Consider the following 25,031-nt stretch of genomic DNA (forward strand, 5'->3'; position numbering starts at 1 on the left):
TCCTGGCCTTGCCAGGAGTGTCGTACCGATCCCTCGGGGTGGAGGGTGGGGGGCGATGGTGGAGGAGTCAGGGCTGTGTTCAAGGTTGGCTTCTGATCAGGGCTTAAGGAGGCAGCGGCTTTCAGGGTGAGTGTGCTGGGCCAAGGGCTAACTATCATACCAGTAGGGGAGGGATGCACAGGAAAAGATTACTCTTTCTAGGTCCTGGGTCATTAAAAGGACAGGCATATACCCACGGGCCCTTCCCAGCCTTCACACTGAGCCCTGTTCCCCTGTGACCCCGTGGACGTTTCTGCGGAGAGACTCCTCTGGCCATAGCAGCCGCCACCCCACCCATGCATGGATGAGGGTCCCTCTGACCCACATCACCGGCTTGCCCAGGAGAAATGAGGAGACAGGCCTGCCCCATGGTGGGGGGGGCGCCGAGCCCTTGGTCAAGACCTTCTAACCGGAAGCTCCTGTCCAGTCAGAGGAAGATCCAGTGGCCATGGCCACACTGTTCACACGGCACGATTCCTCAGAAGGCCCTTGGCCTCCCTGAATGTAGTCAGAGGGTGCTCTCCAGCCTGTGGATTCCCGATGGGAGCATCAGGCCGCCTTCTCTCCGGGGCTCCCGGGACTTCAGAGCAGGCTTCCAAGCTTCCCCAGCTTTGGGAAGGAAGAGTCTGTCCCATATTGAGCCTGTTGGGCCTTGGGTCAGCAAATCTGCTCCTCCTTCCCCTGCAGCAGGTCTGGGGCTAGGTGACGATGAGGACAGTTCAGGGTACTCCTGTCCTGGGATAGGTCCCAGGCCCCTGGATCCAGCAGGTCTGGGGCAAGGAGCTCAGAGGTGGTGGGAGGGCCCTCACTTTCTGTCTCCACTCCGTCTGGATCCTTGCTGTTGCAAAGTGGCACTGATTCTAGCTCTGTCCCCTCTTCCCTGGCTTTTTGGCTTCGTTGGGGCCAGTGGCAGGGTCCACTCCTGCAAACTCGGTGAGAGGCCACATTCCTCTGGCTCAGATAGATTTCCAGCATGTAGTACATGGTCCAGAAGATGGTAAAACTGCCTACCAGCACCAGAGTCTGGGGAAAAGTCAAGCACCCAAGTTAGGGATGGTTTCCCAAAGCCTGTGGCTTTTCTCAACCCAGAACAATGAGCTCAGAAAATCTCACCTTCGGGACTGCCTCTCCCACCCCAAAGCCCTTGCCCCCACCCAAGAAGCTCCCTCTTAGATCTAGTAGTCGAGTGGGGGCCCAGCCAGCTCCTTGCAACCCGTCACTTCTCAAGTCACCTGGAGTACCCCAGCAAGGTCCAGACCCCCCAGGACACTCCTGCCCGCCCGCCTGCCTGGAGCTGGAGGCTGGGCCCTCGTACCTTGAGGGTGTTAGGGGTGATGGTGTAACCGTTTTCCTCGGGAATTTTCAGCCCAGGAGGGCAGGGCAGAGTGAAGCCGTCATGCAGGTATTTTCCACTCATGGCACTTTCTAATAGTCTGTGCAGAAGAAAAGAGAGGAGGACGCCCTCCTGAACTTGGTTCCCTGACCCCTGGCGTCACTGATTCTCCCACCGCACAGCTGGGGAGGGAGGAAGGCCCACAGCAAGAAGGGGTCCCAGGGCGGTGGAGCTCCCTGCATGGCTTCTCCTGGCCCCAGGAGCTGCCTCCCCCCGGCACGTGTGCCCGGAACCCACCTTTGCCTGTCCCTGATGTCCACTGGACTCCACACAGAGCCGTAGAGGGTCAGCTGCCACTGCCGAAGGACGCCAGCCTGGAGCGTCTCGTCTCCTAGAGCCGCAAGCGGGGCAGTCCGTGAGCTCGGCCCCCCCACTGGCTGTGCAAACAGCAGAGGCCGGCCCCCACCCCAGCCCCTGGGGGGACTTGGCCACACGGTCCACTGCCCAGGGGTTCTATTGAGGTGCTTCGCGGGGGCCCTCAGGGATGGAGACAGCGAGGCTGAAAGGTGTGGTTCTGAAGCAAAGATGTTCTGCCTTTCTTTCCTTCACATTTTAGGGTTTCAGCTGGGATTTTGCTTGGGGGGAAAAAATGTCCTTCTACTAAATTAAAGCAAGGTTTGAAAACCAGCAGTCTAGTGACTACCTAACTTGGCAGGAAGCCAGGAGAGTTGGGTTCCGTTGCCACTCTCCTCATTGGAATAGTGTGTGACCTTGTGCCAGTCACTTCAGACCTTGGGTGGGCCTCAGTTAAAAAACAAAGGGAAAAAAAACAAAAACAAAAAACAAAAAAAAACAAAAAATGGTGAAAATTAGTCCTGCCCTTACCTGCCTACCAGGGCTGGTCGAAGGATGGTTATATGTGAAAGGACTTGAAATGTGGTTTCAACAAGGAATTTTTGTTGCTATCCTGAGGAAAAATGGATCAGTCACTTCTCCAAGGAACATGAGAGGTAGGATCAATGAACAGTCTCAGATCTCAGGGCCCATGTTCTAGATGGGGTGTATTTCTCGGCAGCTACCCTGTCGGTCCGATGGCAGTATTCTCCATGGGGCGGTTTCTGCAGGGACTCTGAGCTCCAGAGGGACCAGATGGTGGGGGACGCGGGGTGGGGGGCGGGCTTACCTACATCCCTGATCACAAGTCTGTAAATCCCCTTCGCTCTTTCCCCCCAGCACCGCACAGTGGAGAAGGTCCAATCATTGAAGCCATTTGGGTCTCTGAGGGGGAAGAAAAGAGTAGAAAAATCCAGAAGACGTGGGGCAGAGAACCGACCCTCTGCCACAAACATGATTTCTAACTGTAGGAGCCATCAGAACATAGCTGTTGTGGCCAGAGCTCCAGCTACTGGGGAGCGCGCCATGAGGGGTCCCCAAGTGCTGTCCCTTCCCCAGGGATCCCATGAGTTGAGGGACTTGTCAGCATGTGCTAGTGGGAAAAGCAGATGTGGAGAGACCACAGGCCGGGGAGCTCGACAGATCTAGGCTTACTGTTACTTCCTGAGGCACTTACTAGCTCTGTGACTTGTTTCCTCATCTGTAAAAAGAGGGTAAAGTCTCCTCTGCATCGTTCATGTAAGCATTAGAGGAAGTATTTCTCAAGTGCGGTGCTTAGCACGTTTTAAGTGACCTCTACGAAGCAGGTAGGAAATGGCATCCCGCCGCCACAGTCAGCCAGTGCCATGACAGCAGAGGACAGTGTCCGTGTCCGCTTTTTTTCTATCTTTTCCTCATTGCCAAAAAAAGCCCAGAAGGTGCGGGTAGGCATACGTACGAGTCCATGCTGCGAGGCGTGCCGATAAGGGACATCATGCCGCTGGGGCAAAACAGTTTCAGTTCCAAGCTGCCACGGCGTGGGTGAGTGATGGAGACTGTCACTGCCACGTGCTCTAGAGTCTTCAGCCCCGACATCTCCAGGTCCGTCCTGCTGACTGTGGGAAGTCAGGCTGGGCAGCTGGGAAACCAGCCCCATCAACACTTACGCCCTCACTTCCTCCCAATACACATAAAGGCACATACTCACTGAACCCACATACAGATACCCAACGCAGCCCTAACGGAGACCCAGCGCAGGCGAGTGAATGGGATGTTGTGGCTGATTTCAAGGGGCTGAAAATCTCGTTTAGTGTCTCATTGGGAAGATCACATATTCAAGACACAAAGTAAGAACCAAACAGGGCAGCTTCAACCATTCATTCATCCAAAGAAGAATTTACCGAGTACCTCCTACATTTCAGGCACTGTACTAGATGCTGGGGATAGAAAGGTAAGTTGGACATGATCTCTGCCTTCTACCTGCAAGCGGAGAACGAGACAGTGTGAGGAGTACATAATTGATGCTAAAAACAGAGAGGCTCTAGGCACGGGGCAGGGAGAGCCTCCGGAGAAGGGGATGAACACAGCCCAGTCGAGAGGACTATGGGCAGTGGTATGTTCCAGGAGGGGAGATGGCCCAAAGGCAGGGGAGAAATGAATGTGTTTCATACAGAAGGCAGTACAAATTTCTAAAAAACTAGTCAATGGAATACACTTGGAGGAAATGGTGCTGAATGAAAAATAAGCCTGTCTCACAAGGATATGCAGCACGTGACTTCTGCTGCGTGATCCTCATGAATGACAGAAGCGTGGAGCAGGCTGCCAGGTGAGTGGCTGCCAGGCACGAGGGATGGGGCTGAGGGCATGGGCACGGCCACCAACGAGTGACACGACGGAGTCTAGTGAGGCTGGGGTGGCCTGGGTCTTGGTGGTAGTGGTGGGTACCCAAGGCTCCAGGTGTGGCAAACCTGTGAGGGAGCTCCGCCCCCACCCCGACACACACACACTCGTACAAACAGGAGTGTGTGTCTGAGTATCCTTCATGGACCATAGCCATGTCCTTTTACTGGCTTTGCTACTGGGCTGGAATTGTTTCAGACATTCACGCGGGGAGAAGAGTGCATGAGACTCCCCTAAGCACGGCTTTGCAGCTCCCTGGGAATCCACAGTTATCTCAAAGTTTAAGAAAAATGCGAATGACTGCCATGGAAGAACTCCTCAGGGGATGGATGGAAAGGAAGAATTCCTTGGGGGATGGTGGAAAATTAGCGGGCAAGGAGACGCCGTCCTTTCTAAAGTTCTTCTTCCCACTGATCCGGTCCAGCAGGTGAGGTGGAGACCAGCACCTCCACCTTCCAGGGTGGTGGACAGCTACACGGAAGGAAGACGGGAGGCAAGGCTCAACCCATGACACCACTTTCTGTCCTTCCAGGCCGTGTGTCCGCCGGCCTCCCGCTCAGCCCCACTCCAGTTCGCTCACAGAAATGCACCAACTGCCGTCATCCACTATCACATGGCACCCAGAGGACTGCTGTCCCATGTCATCGTGACCTCATACTGCTTACCTCCCGACCTCAGCACCCACTTCCATGACCACACCCCAGGCCACATCATTATCCAGCACTGCCTCACTTCCAAACAGCTTAGAAACTCTCTTTGTGGGTTTCATCAGATAAGCAATGCAACAATCAGAGGAGCCGCTGAGCAAAACGACAACAAAGAAGTTCCTACACTTCTTGATAACGTGTTGGGAAATACTGATCTGGACCTCTCCCTGGGCATAGTTGTGTGCACGCGTGAATGGTCTTTCATTCCACGCGGCAAGTCTTCCAAGCCAATGTCCCACCCACCTTCTCCGAGCACAAGGACATCTCATCTCTCCGCTTCCCTCACTCCCTTCTTGAGCTCTTCCTTCATCTCCTTGGGTGCTACCCGGCTCCTCTCTCTCTTTTTTTTTAAGATTTTATTTATTTGACATACAAAGATCACAAGTAGGCAGAAAGGCAGGCAGAGAGAGAGAGAGAGGAAGCAGGCTCCCCGCTGAGCAGAGAGCCCGATGCGGGGCTTGACCCCAGAACCCTGAGACCATGACCCGAGCCAAAGGCTGAGGCTTAACCCACTGAGCCACGCAGGCGCTCCCCCAGCTCCTCTCTAACAGCTCAGATCCTGCAGCTCAGCTCTCCATCACCCTCTTGTTTACTCTTTCAAGCTTCATGGGTTTTCTTTTCCTTCCGCAGCAACTGTCTGGCCAGAGTCCAACATTGGACCGGCCCCATTCGCCATCTTCTTGGCCTGATCTTCTTATGTCTTTGCTGCTACAGATGAAAGCCAAAAACAAATAAACCCTTTCTCAACCCTTCCCTCTCTTCTGCCCACCATGTGAAGAATGTGGGCTCTGGTGCCATCCAGCCTGGGTTCAAATCCCAGCTCAGCCTTGTCCTAGCTCTGAGGATCGGATTCATTTCCTTATCTGGAAAACTTGGAGAGTAACAATACCTACTTCCTAGGGTTGACAGGAGGATTATATTAGTTCATACACATGAAGTACTTAGACGTATACCAAGTATTAAGACTATGTAAGTATCAGATATTACATCTTTTCCTTTACTGGTAAACTTCTTGGAAGAGATGTCTACATTCTCTATCTCTACTTCTTACCCTCCCGTTCATTCTTAACATTTTTTCCTGTCAAGACAGTATACATGGTTTTAAAAGTGAAAGAGCAACTTCCTACCCCATTCCTCACCATCCTCCTGAGCCATTCTCCAGAAGCAAACACTTCTTACTGCTCTCGGTTGCTTTCTTCTGGGATCTACCTTCATGTTCCCAAATAATAGGCATGTGTGACTATTTCATGGTTAATCAGTTTTAGACATTATATATCGACTTTTAATTACAGCCCGTGAGGATTTGATACCACACCGACCTTCTTCCTACCCTGCCGTCCCCTCTGTCCTCTCAAAATAATTATAGCACCATTTTTAGATAGATTAATATTTTGTTTCCTTACTATGGCCTTATAAATCTTATGTGGGATTTAGCCAAGTAGTATAGTATAGAACGATTGTATTTCATTTTCTGAACAATCTGCTGATGTCCCCTCTGCAGTTAGTAACTGTCCTGTGTTTACTCCATGTCCCCCATCACTCATGCTCCCACTGCACAAAAGAACCACATGGCCTCTCTGGATACTATTTCTTCAAATGAACAAACAGACTGGAAGCTCCTCCAGTGCCTCCATCTCGGGCTCCCTGGTTCCCGTTCCTATCCGCTGCCGTGCCGCTGGGCTGGGACCTTCCTCTCCTGCCTTGGGCTTCTGTCTCCTCTCTGCCTACACGCCCCCCCCCCCCCATCCTCTCCTTCCCTTGGTTTATCCTTCCTTGTGGAATCACTGCCTCTCCACCAGTTTCAGGCAGTATGTGAAAGCATCTTTACTCGACCTTCTCATGTATCCCCATACCTATCCCGTACCCCAGGATAAGCAGTTTGGCTGAGTTTTAGTGACTAAAAACAACATCCTTAGGATTTGGAGGTTTTTTGTTTTTGTTTTTCTTCTCCCCAAATAGCCAGTGATCCATATTGGCTTAGAGCCAGTCGGAAGCTCTAAGCATGGTGGAGTTTTGTACTGGTAGGCTTCCCTAACTAAAGTCAGCCGGCCTGGCCCCGGACTGGTTCATGGAGGAGCCCTTTGTGTCCGTATCTCCAAGTCTTTCTGTGAGGGGTCCTTCCATTGCCCCAGAGAGGAACCACCAAGCTCCTGGCTGCCAGGGCCCTGGGATCTGGGCAGCTGGCTTGGAGGGGAGGGGCCCCGGCTCCCAGGACATTCCCTGTCTCTGGAACAAGAAACCTCCCAACTCCTGGCGGAGTAAGGAAGGGACATCATCTGGCTGCCAAGGATGGGAGAAGGTGCCCCAGCATCTACCTTTTTACAGATCCCTGTTCTCCGCCTCACACCCGCCACTGTCTCCTGGAGCACATGGGATTTCTGAGTCCCCAGCCCGCTGGGACGCTGGGCCACGAAGGGGCTCACTTCTTAGTGTCACCCTTGCAGACACTTGGTATGCAGTTTTCTCAGCCCTGCTCACTACTCCATTCGTTTTTCATCTTCTAAAAATGTGAAGAAATCTCTCATTTGCTAAGGCCTCTCTCCCATTCTCTTTGTCCTTGTGCTTATACCATTAGTATTCCTTTGTTCTTTTTTTGGTGAGGTTTTGGGAGAAAGTAGAAATAAAAGGATGTGACAATTTGCCATCTTTAACCAGAAATCTCCTGCCTCTACGAATTACTCAACCAGCTAAGATGGAGCGTTCGCCCCTGTGAGTACCTGGAAACGGTTCTCGAAGGCACCGGGGGCCTGTGCAGCAAACCCAGGGCCGCCCCTTCCGTCCTTGTCTCCGTGCCCTCTCTCACTGAGACAGCCCTGAGTTCCCACAATATCATCCTCCTGACTTCCTCCTCCCCCTCCCCCCACCAGCCCATCTCATCCCAACTGTTCTCCTCCGGAAGGGTCTTTCCATGGATCACCACACTTTAACACAGTCCCAGGCCGTTTGCCGGGTCTTCTTTTATCCTGTTATCCTTTGTCTGCCCACCTCCCCTGGCGACCTCCTCCTCCAGATCTTTTCTTCCCTTTTGAACTTACTTCCTCACTGCTTTCTGCATATAACCTTTAGGTGTTGCCCGAAACCTCAAACACAGCAGAGCCAAATTCCAGGCCTTGGTCCTTCATACTGCCCAACCCTTGCCCCGATCTGTTCTTGGGCCTGGGTTCTTCATCTCATTTGATGTCACTACTAATTAGACAGTTGTTCAAGCTCAAAAACTTGGAAATCTTTTTATATGTTACAAAACATAAATGCACGTATATATTTATATATACATTCATACATATACATTCTGACTACAGAAAATCCCAGATATATATAAAAAATAGAACAGGTGTTCTCAACATCTAACTCCAGTATTTTTCAATTTATAGCCAATCTTGTTCCATCAATAGTCCTCACTTCTCAGGGCGCCTGGGTGGCTCAGTGGGTTAAAGCCTCTGCCTTCGGCTCCTGTCATGATCCCAGGGTCCTGGGATCGAGCCCCACATCGGGCTCTCAGCTCAGCGGGGAGCCTGCTTTCTCCTCTCTCTCTCTCTGCCTACTTGTGATCTCTGTCTGTTAAATAAATAAATAAAAAAAAAAAAAAAAAAAAAAGTAGTCCTCACTTCTCCTTCCCAGAGTCATGTGAAGGCAGAGACCTAGTATATAGTTTTGAAAGACAAGGGACTGGTCTCCTTCACCCTCCCCACCAGCAACTCGTGAAAACTTGTCTCAGATGCTCCCCACATATAGACCTCCAGGTCACATTCAACTTCCTTACTGAGGCACACGCAGTTCTGTCTGGCCCTGCCCCAGCCATGCCACATAACTCGAGGCTCCCTGAAGTTCTGTGGACTCTACACATGTGGCCCCTGCTTCTAGATGGCCCTCTCCTCACCTCCTCCCGCAGCTTAGGTCGGTCTCTAGCTTCTCTAAGAGCCCTCCTGTTTTGCCTGGGTGGGGGTCATCTCTCGGACACTGTGTCATCTCTACAGCAGACAGGCTGCCTTCCCCCTCCCAGACAGTGAGGTCCTAAGGGCAGGAATCCTGTCCTATCTCTGAATCCCCAGAACTTAACGCAGTGCCTGGAACGAGGTGGGTCTCGCGTTAGCAGGATGAATGAGTGAATCGATCGAGAGACATTGCAGAGAAGTACGGAAAGACGGCCTTGCACGGGAACGGACAGGGCAAGACCTGGGGAGAAGCAAGGGGTCCGGAGTGGCTGACCACGCCAGGGCTTCAAGCGTGTGACTCTACAGCAAGGCAAGGGCTCTAACAGAGAATGGGAGAAACCTAGAAAGTAAGCTGGCTTTTGGAGGGTGACAATGAAATCTGAAATGTCGTATTTGTGATGTGCCGTGATGGTGGGACACCCAACACTGCACGGTGACGCAGGCAGAGGAACTGCAGGGGGACACCAGTGGCATGGCTGGAGGAGAGCGTTAACATGGCAGACAAGGGGCTCACAAGGCATCAATGCCATGTTCCAGAATGTCACAGAGCAGAATGGAATCCAAAAAGAGTCCCACGAGAGCCCGTCTGTGTTAGGATATGTGTGGGGCCATGCTACATGCCCTTTCTACTGGTGCAGACAGACTCTGGTGGCCACGCACGGGGGGGGGGGGACGCCGGAACCAAGTGAGTTACGGAGTTAAAGGAAGGAACACTCAGAAGGGTGCTTGGCTCCCAAGAAGGATTCAAGTCCCAGCTGATGAGGACTGTCTGATTATTCTCATTTGGGAATAAGTCAGGGTCTTTCTCAACTCCCCCCCCAACCTTGGCCAGAAGGTCCCAGGGCTTCCTCCGCTCATGATCTTGGGGGAGCTCTGACAATCTCTATCCCTCCCACCGGTAAGGGATCAGAGGACGAGATTTCGAGCTAAGAATCCTTCGTGGAAGTCACGAGACCTGCTGCACGGTGGAGGGAGAGACCCGAGGGAGGAGACAGAGCCACAGAGGAGTATGAGGAGGCACTCACGGGCTGGGAGTGGTGACCGGGCCCACAAAGGACACTAGGACCTCAGCAGCAGAGCTAAGAGAGGGCTCTGGAGAGAGGAGGTCATGGAGGCTGCACAGGAGGGAGGCTGCTGCCAGAGCCCCGTGAATAACGTCACAGCGGCAGAAAGGTCAAGAAGGATGAACTCTGAACTAACCCCCGTGCCTGACCGGGAAAGGGGGCGGTGTGAGCCATGGAACCGAGTCTTCAGTGGTAGAGATGGGGTGCTAAAAGTGACCAGTGGCTGGGGTGCCTGGGTGGCTCAGTGGTTTAAATAAACACAGCCTTCGGCTCAGGTCATGATCCCAGGGTTCTGGGATGGAGCCTCACATCGGGCTTTCTGCTTGGCCAGGAGCCTGCTTCCCTCCCTCTCTCTCTGCCTCTCTGCCTACTTGTGATCTCTGTCTGACAAATAAATAAATAAAATTTGGGGGAAAAAAAAAAAGTGACCGGTGGCTTTAGTTCATTCACTTTTAAGGGTTCCAGGTTAAAGGCCGACAGGGACTTCCATTTGTTTCCCCATAGGTGACCCAAGGTCGTGTGAAGGCAGGAGAAGAGTCAGTGCAGAGGGAGAGGGTGGGCGGGACAGGGGAGGCACAGAGAGGCAGCAGGACTCCTGCCTCCACGGAGGCCTCGCCTGTTACACTCAGGCTTCAAGTAGGGTAACAGGGTAACCACAAGGGGCTTCAGGAAATTCCCTGAAGACGTGCAGACGCTCTCGTGTGTTAGATACTCCTCCCCAACCCCGCTGCCCCTCCTGCCCTCTGGTAGTGATTTCAGACCCGGAGGCAGCTCTACGGGAACCAAGGGGCCCCGGTCCCGCTTCCCCCACATCCTCCGTCTGGCTCCATCACTGCGCTGCCCAGCATGGAGGCACACACGGTTATTTATGTGAAGTTAAATATAATACAATTAAAACTTAGCTCCTCACTCACACTAGCCACATCTTAAGTGTTGAATAGCCCTCGCATAGCCAGTGGGTAGAGAGCACTTCCATCACTGTGGAAAGTTCTGTGGGACACCACCGTTCTATAGTGTTAGCAGTACCGTACCTCCTCTCCTCTCTCGGCGACCTTCAGCTCCCTCCCTCTTAGAAACAGCTGACTTTGAACCCTCGGACACCGATTCCCCCCGGTCTGGGGGAAAAGACCAAGCTTGGTCACAGGGGCATATCTGTGGACTGTCTAGTTGTTCTAAACCATATTAACTACAGTCCCTTCAACCTCCAAGTGCGCCCACAGGCTTGTACTTTCTGTCCTGTCTGCTGGATGGTAAATGGAGCCACAAGAGAGAAGACACCTTCGCTGAACTCAGAAATTCGCAGCTGTCCTGCCTGCTGCCCCCCACGCTAGCTGAACTCTGGGTCTACACCTCCCTTTGCTTCATCCTCTCTGCCCACTAGCCCATTCCACTCTTCTCCGTCCAGGACAACGTCCAGGTCAGCGGGCACCCCGCCCCAAACCTCAACGTTTGCTTTTATGCTTCCTATTGACAAAGAAGCGGTTGCCGGGGAGGTTTGTCACCCGTGCTGGGGCAAGGTCCCCTGGTCAGCGGGAAGCAGAGAATGATGAGGCTCGAAAGGCCCCCAACCCTCTTCTAAGTTAACTCCCATTTGGCAAGTGCGACTCTGCATTACTTTGTTAGTTAAAGGACAGTGGGGGAATGCTGGGTGAGAGGTCCCGGTTAAAAGGTTCACTATCTCCAAGACTCATCAGTGCAAAGCCTAGAGGTTCCGACTGAACTGCATTCCCAGGAATGTTCCTGGATGCCCTTTCCAAGACAGCATTCCTTTTACGGAAAATGCAATGAACCAGGCCCGTGGATTTCCTTCCACGTAGAGGGAATGGGCAAGTGACAGACACGGTTAGGGAGAGAGACAACGGAACACTTCTTGGGGAAACCTCTACTGGAGGGAAGCTGCCCTGCCCCTCCCTTCTGGGCTCCCTTCTTTGGCCATTCCTCCTCTTATTCTTGCTCTGGTTCGATCACTCTCTAGGATCAAACTGGGGTAAGTGAGGACGGAGTTCTAAGTTGGGCCCAAAACATGGCATGATTCAGTCTTCACAAAAAATAGCAAATAACTCTGACTGGCAAAATTCTTTAAGGGGAAAAAAAAAATCCCCCTCAGAGCTGGGAGTACGGAAACTCTCACTTGGGATCTCGGGGGAATCTGCTGCCGGGCACAAGCATCCCCATCCTGCTGCCCTCTTGTCCGGGAAGGGGTTCAACCGCAGCACTTCACACAACCCCAGGGAGCCTGGGTGTGACAGAGGCGGGCACATAGGACAGATAACGGCTCCTGGGGGAGACTTCGGCATCCTCCAGTCCCGCCCCAAACACCCCACCAGGCTTCTGTATCACAGAAGCTGGAGAGTCAAAGGAAGAGATTCATTTTCTTCATCCAAAGGCCACTGGGCTGAAGGGGTCTGCCTGGCCAGTCCCCAGCCTGGAAGTCGGAGCAGCATCTTTCAAGCCCTGCCTCCATGGCTCAAGTCCCAGGGCCACTCCTCCCGCTCCGTCCCACCCTTCTAACCGGTTGCTCAGCAGCTCCTTCCACTACTAGTAACTCAGGAGAAAGGTCTTATTTAAGCAGCCAGGGGGCCAGCCAAGTCAGAAGCAGCAACATGTCCTAAAATGGTCAAAGAAAACTCCACAGGTCTGCCTGGAGCTCAGCTCCTAAAGGAAGGGGGCAGAGTCGGGCAGGGCTGGACTTCCCCGGCACCCCGCCCCAAACCTCAGGCCCGAGATTAACCCCCTTTCTGCTGACTACTTACCATTCCACAGGACCTCCAGTGAGTGGGGGGACAGCGGGATAGCCTTGTTCTCTTTTAACACAGGGCTGACATAGGAAGCTAAGTAAGGGACAGAGGTCCAGATCTAGTAAAGGAAAGGGGTGGTGGTGAATGAGCGAGACGGGCCGCGCACACTCATCCACTCGATTCTCGGGGCCCAGCTCTTCTCTCTCCTGTCCTCATCACCTCCTTTCACTCCCGAGGCTCCTGCCGACACCCGGGAGCGCACCCTACGGCACCGAAACACGGAACCAGAGCGAGTGGCTGCGTCCAGGGTGCGAGAGGAGGCCCAGCGCACCCTGGGAGCCCCAAGCTACACTCGCTAACAGTTCGGGAACTTCTGTGAGCGTGTTGAGCCTGCTTCTCCGTTTGAAAAATGGGTGTCAGATGGCAAGAGGGTAAACGAAACGAAGAACATTTATTAAGTGCCTACGACGTGCCAGGCAAGGTTTTAGGCACTTGCCCCCCCCGCCCCCCCCATCCCGCCAAGCAGGGGTCCCCGCGCTGCCAACACCCATTCACCTTGGCTGCATTGACGAGTCTCCAGGCGTTGAGCAGGCCGAATCCGTGCTGGTGGCTGTGGCTGAAGCCGGCCTCGTTGGTGGTCCAGTCGGCACGGCGATCCTCGTACTGCAAGGACAGAGGTGCCGCTTGGTCTCTGGGGTTTCCCAGGTACGCCCGACTCTTGAACAAGTCAGTTCAACACAGCTGAAACTCCATGTTTAACTTCTAATTGCCCAAACCTTAACTACGAATAGCCTCCTGCAGACCAGGAACTTTACGGAGAACGGAAGCAGTTGGTACACACAAATTTTGTACATCACATCGATAATGTATTGTATTCCTACAGTAAAGTCAGCCAGAGAAAAGGGAGTGTTATCAAGAAAATCTTGAGGAAAAGAAAATACATTGACAGCAGATCCATGCATCCAGACCCATGTTGTTCAAGGGGCAACTACAAGGTCAACAACGTAACTCGGGTTTCCTTGCTGCCCCTGTTGGCTGACCTGGGCCAGACTCCCACTTGGGGCCAAGGGGACTGGGTTCCCCAAGGAGAGCTGGAACAAAAGGTCCAAGCCTCATGATGTCACCACCCTCCCGGCTTGTTCCTGGAGAGGGAACCAGGAGTCAAGGCCCTGGAGGAAGGGAGCCCAGCGAGCTGCTCGGCAGGTGAAATGGCTCAGGCAGAGCAGGTATGAACGAGTTCAGGCCTGAGATCTTGACGGGCCACTCGCGCCTGTTCTACACACCAGCAACTCTGGAAAGCATCTGGCCCCTCGCGTTTGGGAGAGTCTGAAGCCGCCTTCTCCCTGCATGTGCACGGAAGCAGAAGCGTGGGGAAGGCGGCTGGGGCTCACCTGCGTGGCTGTGAAGACAATGATGTGTTGGACATCCCGCCACGTGAGGCACGGCCGCACCTGTAGCATCAGGGCTATCATGCCCGCCGCGAGGGGGGCCGCGGCCGAGGTCCCCGTGTGGCCTTCGGTGCAGCCTGTGCCCTTCTGAAGGTCCCAGTCAGTGGTCACCTGGGGAGTGGATGGGGGGAGGGCGGGGTTAGACACAGAGTGCACAGGTGCTATGCGGGAGGGTGGGGGGTGGCGGTGGGGGGGTTGGGGTGGGGGGGTGGGCGCTCAGAGTAAGCCCCTCAGGTGGGCCCTTCCCTTGTGAGAACCGAAGCTCTGACCAGAGGGAGGCCCACTAGTGGGTCAGCACAAAGGAGATCCTTAACCCTTCAAGGCCCTGTAGGACAAGCTCTGGAGAACTGAGAAAAGATGAGTAAAGACTAAAAAGCTACTTTGGAGGGTCTGGCTGCAGGCAGAAAGGAGAGAGCGCTGTGGGAGATGCCTTATGTGCCGAGGACAGCCTTCCTGACTCCTGCTCCTCTAATAACAGCTTCCCAAATTCCCCATCCCGACCCTCCGGGCCCTGCGACCATGCTAGACGGAGGAAGTGGCTGGGGGAGCTCCCGGGCCCCAGCTGGAGCTGCGACAACAGTGACAGCACCATTCAAGGAAATCCAACTTGGCAGCTCGGCGACAAGGGCTGGAGTGACATCAGTGGGAACAAAGGGAGTGTGTTCCCAGGGAGAGGGAGCTGAGTCCTTGCCCACCCTGTGAGCTCAGGGTGGGCTTCGTGTCTACACGGCCTGCCGGCCCTGGCCCAAAGTGCCTCACCGCTCTGGGCCTGGGGCCTCAGTGTGGTTCCCGTGAGCCCCCCTCTCTACCTGTGGTTCTGAGGTGGGGGTGGGGAAGGGGAGTTACCTCACGGGGACAGATGGCATCAAGCTCTTCTTTTCATGCTCTAATCAACCCTGGAGCCATAAAGGGTTTGCCTAAATCTGCCCACGCTGTGGCTCTTTGGATCTAGGCCATGGTGCCAAAGTTAAGACTAGAGAATTTTTTCCTTCCAGGCTTCTCTCTGGGTCAGATACCAGGGTGCTAACTTCTGCCAAGAACTGCCCTTTCTCCATTGTACTCACTGCTTCCCTCCCAGCTGTTACAGCAGCTGCCAAGAGATGTAATTTTCACTCAGACACCGTGTGCTCCCAGAAGAAAAAGGAAAAAGCCCTCCAAGTTGGAGCCTCAACGAGACTGGGAAGGCTGGTCTGTGCCAGGGAGCAGACTGGGTTTTTTCCTGTTAAGGAAACAGCGTCACGGGATAGTCTCAGGGGTAGCTGTGAGGGCCGTGAACATGCCTAAGGCAGCAGGAGCCCCAGGCAGCCCTGGAAAAGTCCAGGGGAGCACCCCAGGCGCCCAGCGGGGGAATAGCACAGGCTGCTCACCCTGCCCCCAAGGAGACTGCTGGTCACTGAGCAAGAACTTGCAGTGGGGTTTCCAAGGCAAGGACATCCCAAAGCTGGGACCTTGGCTACATAAACTCCTCTCACTTCTGGGCCAGGGACAGTTCAGGTGGAGGCGGGGGTGGGAGTAGGAAGGGGAGGGGAGTTAGAATAGCTAGGCACTGCAGAGCAAGTCTCAACCATGCTAGGGAGGCCTCGGCGAGTGGGCTCCCCAGTTTCTGCCAGGGCACCAAGAGCACAGTTTGCTCCTGCTCTTTCTTCTCACCCAGCCTGGCCTTTGGGGAGCAGGGGGCCCTCTGAATCCGACGCCTGCCTGCTGGGCAAAGCCTCTCTGATGTGTTTCCTTTAGTCCACTCCCTTTTTCCTTCTCCCTGGGCGGGGGCGGGAGGCAGAGGGCCACAGGCACAGGGCCTTGGAACTGTGCGTTGGCCAGAAGTCACTTACTGGCAAAACAGAATTTCAGTTTTGGAGAAGGAATGTGACCCAGCAGGAAGACAAAGCGGCTCCAGAGAGACGTCTGTCCCCAGGCCTCTGGAGAAGGAGGACACCCCCAGGCTCTAGCCCAGCTCTTCCCTGGAGCTCTGGGGTCCCAGTCCAGAGACCTGGCCTGAACACGCCGGGATGGAGCTAAGCCAGCGGGTGTGGGCAGCAGAGCCTGAATTCTTTAAAAGGTTCCCCAGCGTGACAAGCTCCACTCCCCTGCTCTGATCCCTTGCTGGACGTGGTTCCAATTCTACCTCCAAGGAAAGAAGTGTTTCTTGGGTTGACAGACATTTCCCAGACTCCTCTTCCCGCCCATCCCGTGAAAACAACCACTAGCTTTACTCCCGATGAGGAACATGACCAGAACTCATAGTATTTACGTAAGAGCTAAAGAGTAATGGAATGAAGATTCTTTCCTAACCCCACAGGAATTAGCCAAAGCCCAAATTCCACCAAAAGAAGACATTTCAAAAGAGTTCTTTAATCAGGGTGATACGTACTAGTCTCTATAAAAATACATATATTCGTAAGTTAAAATGCTGCAGGTAAAAACCACGTACAGGTTTGTTCAGGGTCCTAGTTCTGATTTCCCAACAGCAGCATGCCCCGATGAGACTCTGATCTGCTGGGGAAGAGGAACTGGAGGGGCGGGGCGGGGGAGCAGCGACCCTGAGAAATACAGCCCTGCTGCCTGAGGGGTGTCCTGTGGGACAGTGACGGGGAGCACAGGGCACAGGAGGCACTCACAATGCTTCGGAGCATCTTGTCCCCACCACTGAAGGTGACCGCCAGCATGGAGGCACACTCCTCGGCATAGAAAGGCATCCGTCCCTCCTCGTCCACAGCACCTGGGGGCAGAGCAGGGGAGATGTGCGCCAGGGGCCTGATGGTATCAATTATCGTCTGGGAGGCTGTCCTTTGTTTAAAAAATGATCTCTGCCCCCCAAGTGCCTCAGAGGGCACATACGCCTCACCTGAACAGGTAACCTCAAACGGCAGAGGGGATTCTGGGCCCTAGTACCATTCTTTCAGTAGGCCACACGGTAGAACTGAGGGTGTTCCCCTTGATTACTACTCATCTGTTCACACATTGTCCAAGTTTATTCACTCATTAATGATCTACTGCGGGTCCCGCAGTGGGAGAGGCATCGGGGTCACATGGAAAAGGCCACGGTCTCGAGCTCAAGGAGCCAAAAGTCAGAGAGGAAGTAAGGTAAGTAAATGCAACCGGGGTAGCAGATGCTGTGGTGGGGGGCACAGGGACGGGCATTTCATTCAGGCTCGTAGGGGTCAGGGAAGGCTTCAAGCAGGAGCCAAGTGGCCCATGGGAAGGGAGGCTGGAGCAGAGGCCTAACCAGATGACGGGCTGAAAGTGTTCCTGGGGTATGGTGACATCTAAGGAAGTCCTGAGATCCCCAGAAGCAGGGCTAGTCCCCCCTAACTATATGGCTCTGAAGACAAGATCATGCTCACACAGACAGACACCATGGAAGCCAGGGCACCCCGCAAATCCATAGCCCCTCCCCCCTCCCCACTGAGGGACACCCTCCCCAAAATATGGAAGCCCTCTACCGCCGAGGGATACACACCCCAAAACACCCCCCCCCCACTGAGTCCCACACACACCAAAATAGAGTCCCCTCCCCGTGGAGCGACACACCAAGCACTCATGCACACACAACCGCCAGGCCACTACCTATGGTGACAGTGTAGATGGAGTTGGCGTAGCCGTCGTAGTTGCAGTTGTCGTTGTGCTGACCGCCATTGCCGCTGGCCACCACAAAGATGCTCCCGAAGCCCCTGCGGCCAGCAATCACCCCGTGTTGCAAGGCAGCCTGAGGAGGACAACGGTCATGGGTCAGCTGAGGAGCTCAGAGAAAGACCTCTACCTTCCATACCAGTCCTCTCCCCCCCTTCCAGAAAGAAAAGGGGAAAAAGCCCAAAGGCATTGGGCCAACGTAGAGAGAGATTTAAAGATGGAAAACAAGAAAGGGAGGGACCTGGGAGTTGAGCAAGTGTCTGATGAGAATCTGCTGCTTATCAGATCCGTGGGGCCAGTGATGTGGGGGCAAGCACAGAATCACAGGGAAATGACTCAAGGCACCGTCCACTTCTCTAAGAACTGGTGTTAACTGTGCTGCCCCACCTCCAGGTTAGAAGGAGTCGCCCCAAAGGGGGTGGTGGGTCTGGACGCTGTGAGTCTGGCCCCATGGATGGGGTAGGCTGGGAAAGTGAGCGACTTGACCTGAACGAAGAGGGTGTCCTGGGTCTCGCAATCTTCACACAGTTCAGTTACCTTTCCAAGCTGGTGGGGGCCATCCACTGTCTTCCCATCATCATCTGGTCCCCAGCTGTTGAGAAATACCCAGAGGGAAGAGCCAGAGCCCCACGGTGGTGGCCCACCCAGGCTTCCCAGTCCCAAGTGGCCACGCCCTGCCTGGGCTCTTCCTATCCTCCCAAGGGTTCCAGTCCAAGCCCCCCATGATTAAAGGACACAGGGTTCAAAGATCCAGCCTTCACTCCAAAGTGGAAAATGGAAGTACGTGACAAGGCTCTTTTTTTCCCCTTAGAAACTTTCCCCCTTCTAGGACCACTTTCACCTGCCCCTGAAAATCCTTTCTTGGGTCCCAGGGAGCAGGAGACGACACATATTGGTAGAGAGGGACTGGAGGACACCCCATCTTCTGATCTAGGGATCTCAGACAAGGCTCGATGGCAGAGTACCCACAAAGGACCTACATTGTCTGTGTGAGTTCCTGGGTCTGAGGAGCTCTCTCTTCCTTCTCTAAGGGAAATGTCCTCTATGGATGACCTCATGCATTTAAGGGGGTGCCGGCTGGGGGAAGAGCCGGTGCCATCGGTGCTGTGAGGGCAGCGCAAATTCGGTTTCCCCTTTCTCAGGAGCCCAGGCCCCGCCCGCTCCCCACCTATCGCCAAAACCCAAAGCTGTAGGTGCACTGACGCCTGCAGGGTGGCAGGAACTGGCACTGCATGTTCTGCCCGGCTGTGGTGGGAAAGGAGCCCTTCGGAGGTCATGAAACAGGTAAACACGGGGCAGACACTCCTCGTGTGGGCCCCTGATGATGGGGTGGCGTAGGGCTTGCGACCGAGAACCCAGGGCCAGGGGTTTGGAGAAGCGGGTGGCAGACTTCCGGCCTGAAGGCAGCAAGAGGACTCCAGCAGGCACCTGCTGCTCCGCTGTGGGGGCTGCACGTTCCCGCCCAGCCGTACCTGCAGCTGTAGATGTCGTTGATCTGGTAGTGTGTGTTGAACGCTACTGCCTCCATGCTGTCCGTGAGGGGCCCGTCCAGGACCCGGATACCTGGGCGGTGAAGGCCGCATCAGCTCCCCGACCACGTGGGTCCCCGATGGGGAGCTGGTGGTGGAGAGCCACACGGGGAGGCTTCCTTTCCCTGCTGAGCTCTCCATGTGTATGTACCAAAATGGGCTTTTTTGTTTGTTTGTTTAACTAATGCTGAATCTTGGATTCTAAGGATCATCGGGGCTGGTAGGACGAGGCCTGGGCTAGAATGTAGGCAGTCAAGGTTCCCTTATTTGCATCCTTAATCCTGTAGGGCCCGGGTGCAGTGCTTGACACATACAGTGTGCCTAATAAATGGTACTTATGACCATTACTGCTCCACGGATGCTTACTTTTACCCTCTAGAATGGGGTGGGTCACATCCTGGTGGTCAGGTAGCCATGGAGCTTTGGGAGGGGACTGGGGTCAGGAAGTTTCTGGCTCACTCAGTAGTTCCTTTATGGAGAGGGCTGCTGCCCTCTGCTGGAGAGTAAGGGGAATACAGCCAATCCGTTCTGTCTGCAGGTTCCAAGCATTTACGAGCAGTAGGGGAGGGTTTTCCTATTCAGGCTCTTCCAGTTCCCCCTTCATGTACATCCCCTCTTGATGCAGGAAGACTAAGAGAAAGAGCCTTAGAACAAGCTCCAGTAGGGGCCAGGGCTGCTCGGCTCTCCTGAGAGGAGGGCGCGCAGACAGCAACCTTCAGAAGGGCTGGGGGATGGGAGGGGCGTCTCCACAGACAGACGGGATGAAGGAAGAGGGGCAACTAAAAGGGTCCTTGGGAAGTTAGGGAAATACAAGTATAATCTAGATAAGGAAAAGGAGTTATTGTTACAGTGAGCTGGTCATTTGACGGGACATAACCACGATCAGAGAAAGGGGGCAAGTGAGTGAGTGGTTGGGGCTCGAGGCCTCCGTCCCACTTCAAGACCATTCCCACTTTGATATGTTTTATATGATAGGGTTTGCGGCTAACAGCATGTTTGAAACACCACTGCACTCACAAACATCAATGACCTGGTACGTCCTACAGCTCTATCATAAACTTATCCTTTGCTTGATTCCATGTGCGTTGACCAACACGGTCAGCCCTTGGGAGAGGAGCAGGCGGGGAGTGAAGCCCACTGAGGCTAGAGCGGAAGGTACCTGCTATGCGGCTCCCATAGGCCACTCCGACGGCACAGAAGCTGTTGTTGGGCACGGCGGCAATCTCTCCTGCACACCTCGTGCCGTGGTGGTTGCCGTTCTCAGCGTCCGGGTGTGGCATTGGGTCAGGGTCGTTGGAGTTGAGGTCATAGCTGCCCTCAGGGCTCTGAAACATTGGAGGGGACATGTGGTCATTCACAAGTTTTAATGGGTTGGGTCCTGGCACTCAGGGGGAGAGGAGACCTGGGAGAACCGGGGACTTTGGGGCTCCCAGCCAGCGCAAGAGGCCCATCCCTCTCTGTCAGGCCGCAGAGGTGAGAACAGGACACATGGGGCAAAACTGAGAAGTGCCCCAGGTCTCAGCAAACCTCTCTCTTGTCCGTTACAGAAACGGGCCCAGGAGACAGCCCTGCAGCTTGGGAAGCCCAGGATAAGAGATTTAGAGCTACCTAAAGAGCAGGCTTTGGAGGAGGAAGGTGCTCAGAACTCTGGGGAGAGGCAAGTTGCCTCCAGAGGCCACTCCTTACTCCCCAGGGCAGGGAGCAGCAGCCAGAACCAGGAAGTGCCACGCCAAGTTCTCTCCCTGGGTCTTAACTGCCAGACTGGAACGCTGGCTGTGGGAGTGGGGAGGATGAAGAACACCATCCCACCTCCCAGGCCCTTCTGTGTGGCCCGGGGACCCCTAAGAAAGGGGGCCAGGCTGAGGCAGTAACAAGAAGGAGATAAGATGTGGGCGTCGGAGGGGGCGCGCCAGGGCCACTCACGTAGTTGGGTGCGATGTCCTGGATGGTATGTTCTACTCCATCATCCACCACCACCACAGTCACCCCTCGCCCCGTGACATTGCGTTCCCATACACCTGTCACGTTGATGTCCCTGCCAGGGCTCCGCCTGTTATTCTGTGGGAAACATAGGCTCAGGAACTATTCCAGAGCCTTGGGAGCCTAGTGACACACGACATAGCTCACAGACAGATGAGTCAGAGCCTGCAGTCCCTTTTTCGTTCCCTCCCGGCCACCACCAAAGAGCCGCACAGCGGTTGTGGACAGAGAGGTCTGGGTGGGGACAGGGGGACAAGGGAGGGCTTTCCCACGGGCTCACTCTCCAGGAAGGCCTGGCATCCTTCACCGGTGCTAAAAGTGAAATGGTGGCAAGGACAAGCGTTGGAGGATACGATTCAGCCATATAAAGTATATCCTATGAACACTACAAAACATAACGTGGTACCAAGTGTTTACAAGGCATCAGGCACACACATATTAATTCACTTCTCCCAATCAGAACTCCACCAGGTACACACTGTTACAATCTCCACGTAAGTGGAGGAGCTGGATCTGAGCCCGGGCAGCCTCGCCCCAGCACCCACACCCCAACTTCTGGCTCTCCAGAAGCCAGCACAGGGAAGGAGGAGCCCGAGGGCAAAACCCGCCACCGAAGCCAACAGAAATGAAACATGTTCTCAGGCAAAGGACAGGGGCAACGGGAGAGTAATAGGGTCAAAGGCCCTCTAGAGAACAGAGCACCCCAACTTCTCCGCCTGAGGGCTGCAGGCGGCAGGGCCGGGCTCACCAGGTGCCACTGCTGCGGGTACTTGGGGTCGTTGAAGTGGACGCTGCGCTTGGCCCGCTTGAGCAGCCTCTGCTCCGAGTGCCAGCGCACAGCCTCGTGCCCGGCTAACACGGCCTCCGCCTGCCGCCGCACAGCCTCCGCCGGCTGCCCCTGCTGCTGCCCCACCGGCTGGACGAGGAGGTAGTACCCCCGCAGCTCCCCGATGCGCCCAGCATTCAGCAGCCCCGCTGCCCGGGCCAAGGCATCTGCCTGCTGCTCCAGAGTCTCTTCCGGACCGCCGTCTTCCAGGCTGTCCAGGTGCACGGCCCAGCTTAGCCCCCCTGGACCCTGGGCTCCGGGCCTATGGGTCCCTGCCAGGCCCATGACCCAGGGAACCAGCAAGAAGAGCCCGGCCAACTCCAGCCAGAGGCAGATGGGTAGGCCCAGGGGGGCATCCAAGTGTGGCACTTTCCGCCTCCCCTTCGGCATCAGAGCAGCAGGCTGCAGACAAACAGAAAGGACATCAGGGACCCCTGCGGGGAATCTGTAAGGAGACCAAGCCATCCCTGTAGGTCGCCTACAACCAGCCTACAACCCCCCAATCCACTCCGTTTACATTTGTAAACACTGGATCCTCTCTTTTCATAAACATTTATTCCAGAGCAACGGGCGGGGTGTGGGGTATGGGCAGGTACAACCCCAGCAGATACCCGCAAGGTGGCAGGATGGCAGTGCCATCTCTCCAGATAATCAGGGAGGACGTCCCACTGCTAAGAGGCACCACAGTGCTCTTTGCCACTGGGACTCTGAAAAGGGCTCAAAAGTCGTATCGCTCCCGTAGGTGACTGGCAAAATCATGACTGTTCTTCCTCCCTTATTTCGAGGGGACATAAATCTTCCCCCCAGCTGACATCTCAGTCCAGTTGTCCTCGGGGCTGACTCCCCACACGGGTGCCCCAGTCCTACCTGGGCTCTGTGTGAGGTTGAGCTCCTGGTCTGGCTAACCACCTCACACTCATTTTGTGCAAATGGAAACCAGGCATCACTTTCACTGTGGAGTGGCGGTTCTGAGCACAGACTGCAGACCTGTGGGCCCCAAGCAAAGAAGAAATGGTGTCATTCCAAATTCAGTGGAGCCAGCAGAGGCTAGCCATGACCTGTGACCAAGGGAAGTGGCCAGTGATCAAATGTCATTTCCAGGGATCTCAAGTGGGTTGCAGACTAGCACAGAAACCGTACTTCTTATCCTAACCATCATGCCACCCTCTTTTCTTTGTTCCCCAGAGGTCCAGAAGAGGGCTTGAACTGTTGCCAAGACACCCTCCTAGAGAAGCAGATAGTACTATTTCCTAGAAGATGAGGTGGTAGCTAACGTCCTGATTTCTGTATCTCTGATGGATGCCAGGGGCAGCAAGGAAATGGTGAAAACCCGAGGATGCAAACAAAACTGAACAGGCCTAAAAAGCATGTGGGCAAGCAGGAAAGGAGAAATGATCGGACAATTGGAAAGTAGCACTAAACATGGCCATCCTTCAGCACAAGCTCAGCTCGGTGGCCTGTAAGTGAGGGCTTACGCTCCAAACTTGGGATTGCCACCCATGGTTTGATTTCAGAAAGGCTACATTTAGAACCAGGGGGCAATGGTGGGGCCAGGGACAGGTGAGGAGGGCAGCAGAACCTGTGTGTACCTATTGGCGACTGGGTTCCTTTGGAGTCATCTGCTCTGTGCTGGTGGCACCCCGAGGCAGGGCTTCCTATCCCCACGCCCCCAAAGGGATCCAACCCACAACGTGACAGAAAAATAGGTATTTTACTGAAATCTCTTTGGAAAGGGAGAAGAGAACTTAGGCCCCCTGACTTTTCCCTCCAAAAAGCTGCATTCCGTGTCTCCTTCGCATTCCCAGGCGCATTCCCTCTCACATTCCTCCGGGCCCTCCAGCAGCCTCCACTGTCCCAACACACTCAGATGCCTTCCCCAGACCTTACTAAGTAAAACAACATCTCGCCAAGCAGCCAGATAGTGCCCCCACCGAGGCAGGCCCCTCCAAGTCCCCTAGATCCCATACATTTCCGGAAGAGAAGAGAACCCCGACCCCCACTTCCTCCTCTCTCTTGGCAGAGCAGGACCGTCTCCCACTCCCACCCCAGGTTTCTGGGAAAGGAAACTTAAATAGTCCCTGAAAGCAGATCACAACCTCACCCAACTTCTTTTGCGTCTCTTCACAGGTCTTAGGTGCCAAGGGAAAAAAAGAAAGAAGATGGGCAGCCCTGAGTCCTGGAACGAGACTGTCCCAAGAGACTGACCTCCTCGCAGCCTCTCCACCCGGTTCCTAGAAACCAGGTGGAGTCCCGGGTCAGTTTCATTGATTTCCTTCTCTCCGGCCCCGACTGGCTTGTGCACTGTGACCCTCCCCTCAGAGGGACCCCTACTACCCTGGGATCCGCGACCCCGGTGTCCCGTCTCCCGGGGCTCCCCCACGCCGGGGCTGAGGGCGCCCTCGATGCGGCCCCTGGTCCTCAGGGGCCAGTGCCCCCCCGGCTCTGGGCCACTCGGACTTCTCCTGCCCCGCCCCCACCGAGTTCCCAACTCACCGGCCCGGCCGCAGCTGCTGCCGCCGCCTCCCTGCGGAAACTCGCGGCTTCCCGGGAGCCCGGGGAGCCAGTGACAGGAGCATCACTTCCGCCCGGCGGCGCAGCCAATCAGCGGCGGGACCCGGCCCGGCCCAGCGGCCCGGAGCAACCGGCGCTAGGGGGCCTCCCGCTCCGGGCATCCTCCGCCGGGAGAGGAGCGTGCGGGCGTGCTGGGCTCCGCTCGCCTGGCCCCACCGCCCCGAGTTGTCGGGGTGTCTTCAGCGGGGGCCCTGTCCGGAGGGACCGTCTTGCCCTTCATGGCGTCCTCTGGAAAGGGCGTCTCGGTTGCGACCTTTTAAAAACACCTCGTTCCTCTTTTCTCTCTGATCGCCATGGCCCCGACTCTCCCTGGGACCTTCCCAGAGGAGCTCCTCCCTCCGCCGGGTCTCCCTCCTTCTCGCCGTCGCCTCTCTCTCCCTCCCCGCGTCCCCGGGAAGGTCCACTTGTACGTTAGGGGGCTACCACGGAGTCCGCGGCTCCTCCGCGGTGCCGGCTCTGGCCGCC

General features: G+C 55.1%; 1 protein-coding gene across 3 annotated transcripts; it reads right to left on the reverse strand.

The window, feature by feature from the left end:
• Positions 1-166: 166 nt before the first annotated feature.
• On the reverse strand, positions 167-25,004 carry PCSK7 (proprotein convertase subtilisin/kexin type 7). 3 transcript variants are annotated; one of them, XM_032356488.1, is made up of 17 exons: positions 24,489-25,004; positions 22,863-22,982; positions 21,918-22,397; positions 21,113-21,247; positions 20,349-20,514; positions 19,133-19,223; positions 18,198-18,252; positions 17,598-17,736; positions 16,649-16,749; positions 13,977-14,144; positions 13,141-13,248; positions 12,601-12,703; positions 3,204-3,360; positions 2,556-2,650; positions 1,670-1,763; positions 1,355-1,472; positions 167-1,062 (listed from the first exon to the last, which is right to left on the reverse strand). In XM_032356488.1, exons 3-17 carry the CDS (start codon positions 22,383-22,385, stop codon positions 697-699), a joined length of 2,364 nt encoding a protein of 787 aa, XP_032212379.1. In that variant the 5' UTR covers positions 22,386-22,397; positions 22,863-22,982; positions 24,489-25,004; the 3' UTR covers positions 167-696. The 3 variants fall into 3 exon arrangements, 2 of the variants coding, with proteins under 2 accessions (XP_032212379.1, XP_032212380.1); XM_032356489.1 differs by lacking the exon at positions 21,113-21,247; XR_004288973.1 differs by lacking the exons at positions 167-1,062; positions 1,355-1,472 and adding an exon at positions 2,258-2,339 and having other exon boundaries at positions 1,674-1,763.
• Between the last annotated feature and the right edge of the window lie 27 nt (positions 25,005-25,031).

The sequence above is a fragment of the Mustela erminea genome, chromosome 9 (assembly GCF_009829155.1).
Source record: "Mustela erminea isolate mMusErm1 chromosome 9, mMusErm1.Pri, whole genome shotgun sequence".
NCBI classification, from domain to species: domain Eukaryota; kingdom Metazoa; phylum Chordata; class Mammalia; order Carnivora; family Mustelidae; genus Mustela; species Mustela erminea.

Coding starts and splice junctions, on each gene's coding strand:
- PCSK7 (XM_032356488.1), bottom strand. CDS start 22,385: ATGCCGAAGGGGAGGCGGAAAGTGCCACACTTGGATGCCCCCCTGGGC. Junction 16,750..17,597: donor CATCTACACTGTCACCATAG/GTAGTGGCCTGG, acceptor CTCTGCCCCCAG/GTGCTGTGGACGAGGAGGGA. Junction 13,249..13,976: donor TTGTCTTCACAGCCACGCAG/GTGAGCCCCAGC, acceptor CTGTCCTTGCAG/TACGAGGATCGCCGTGCCGA.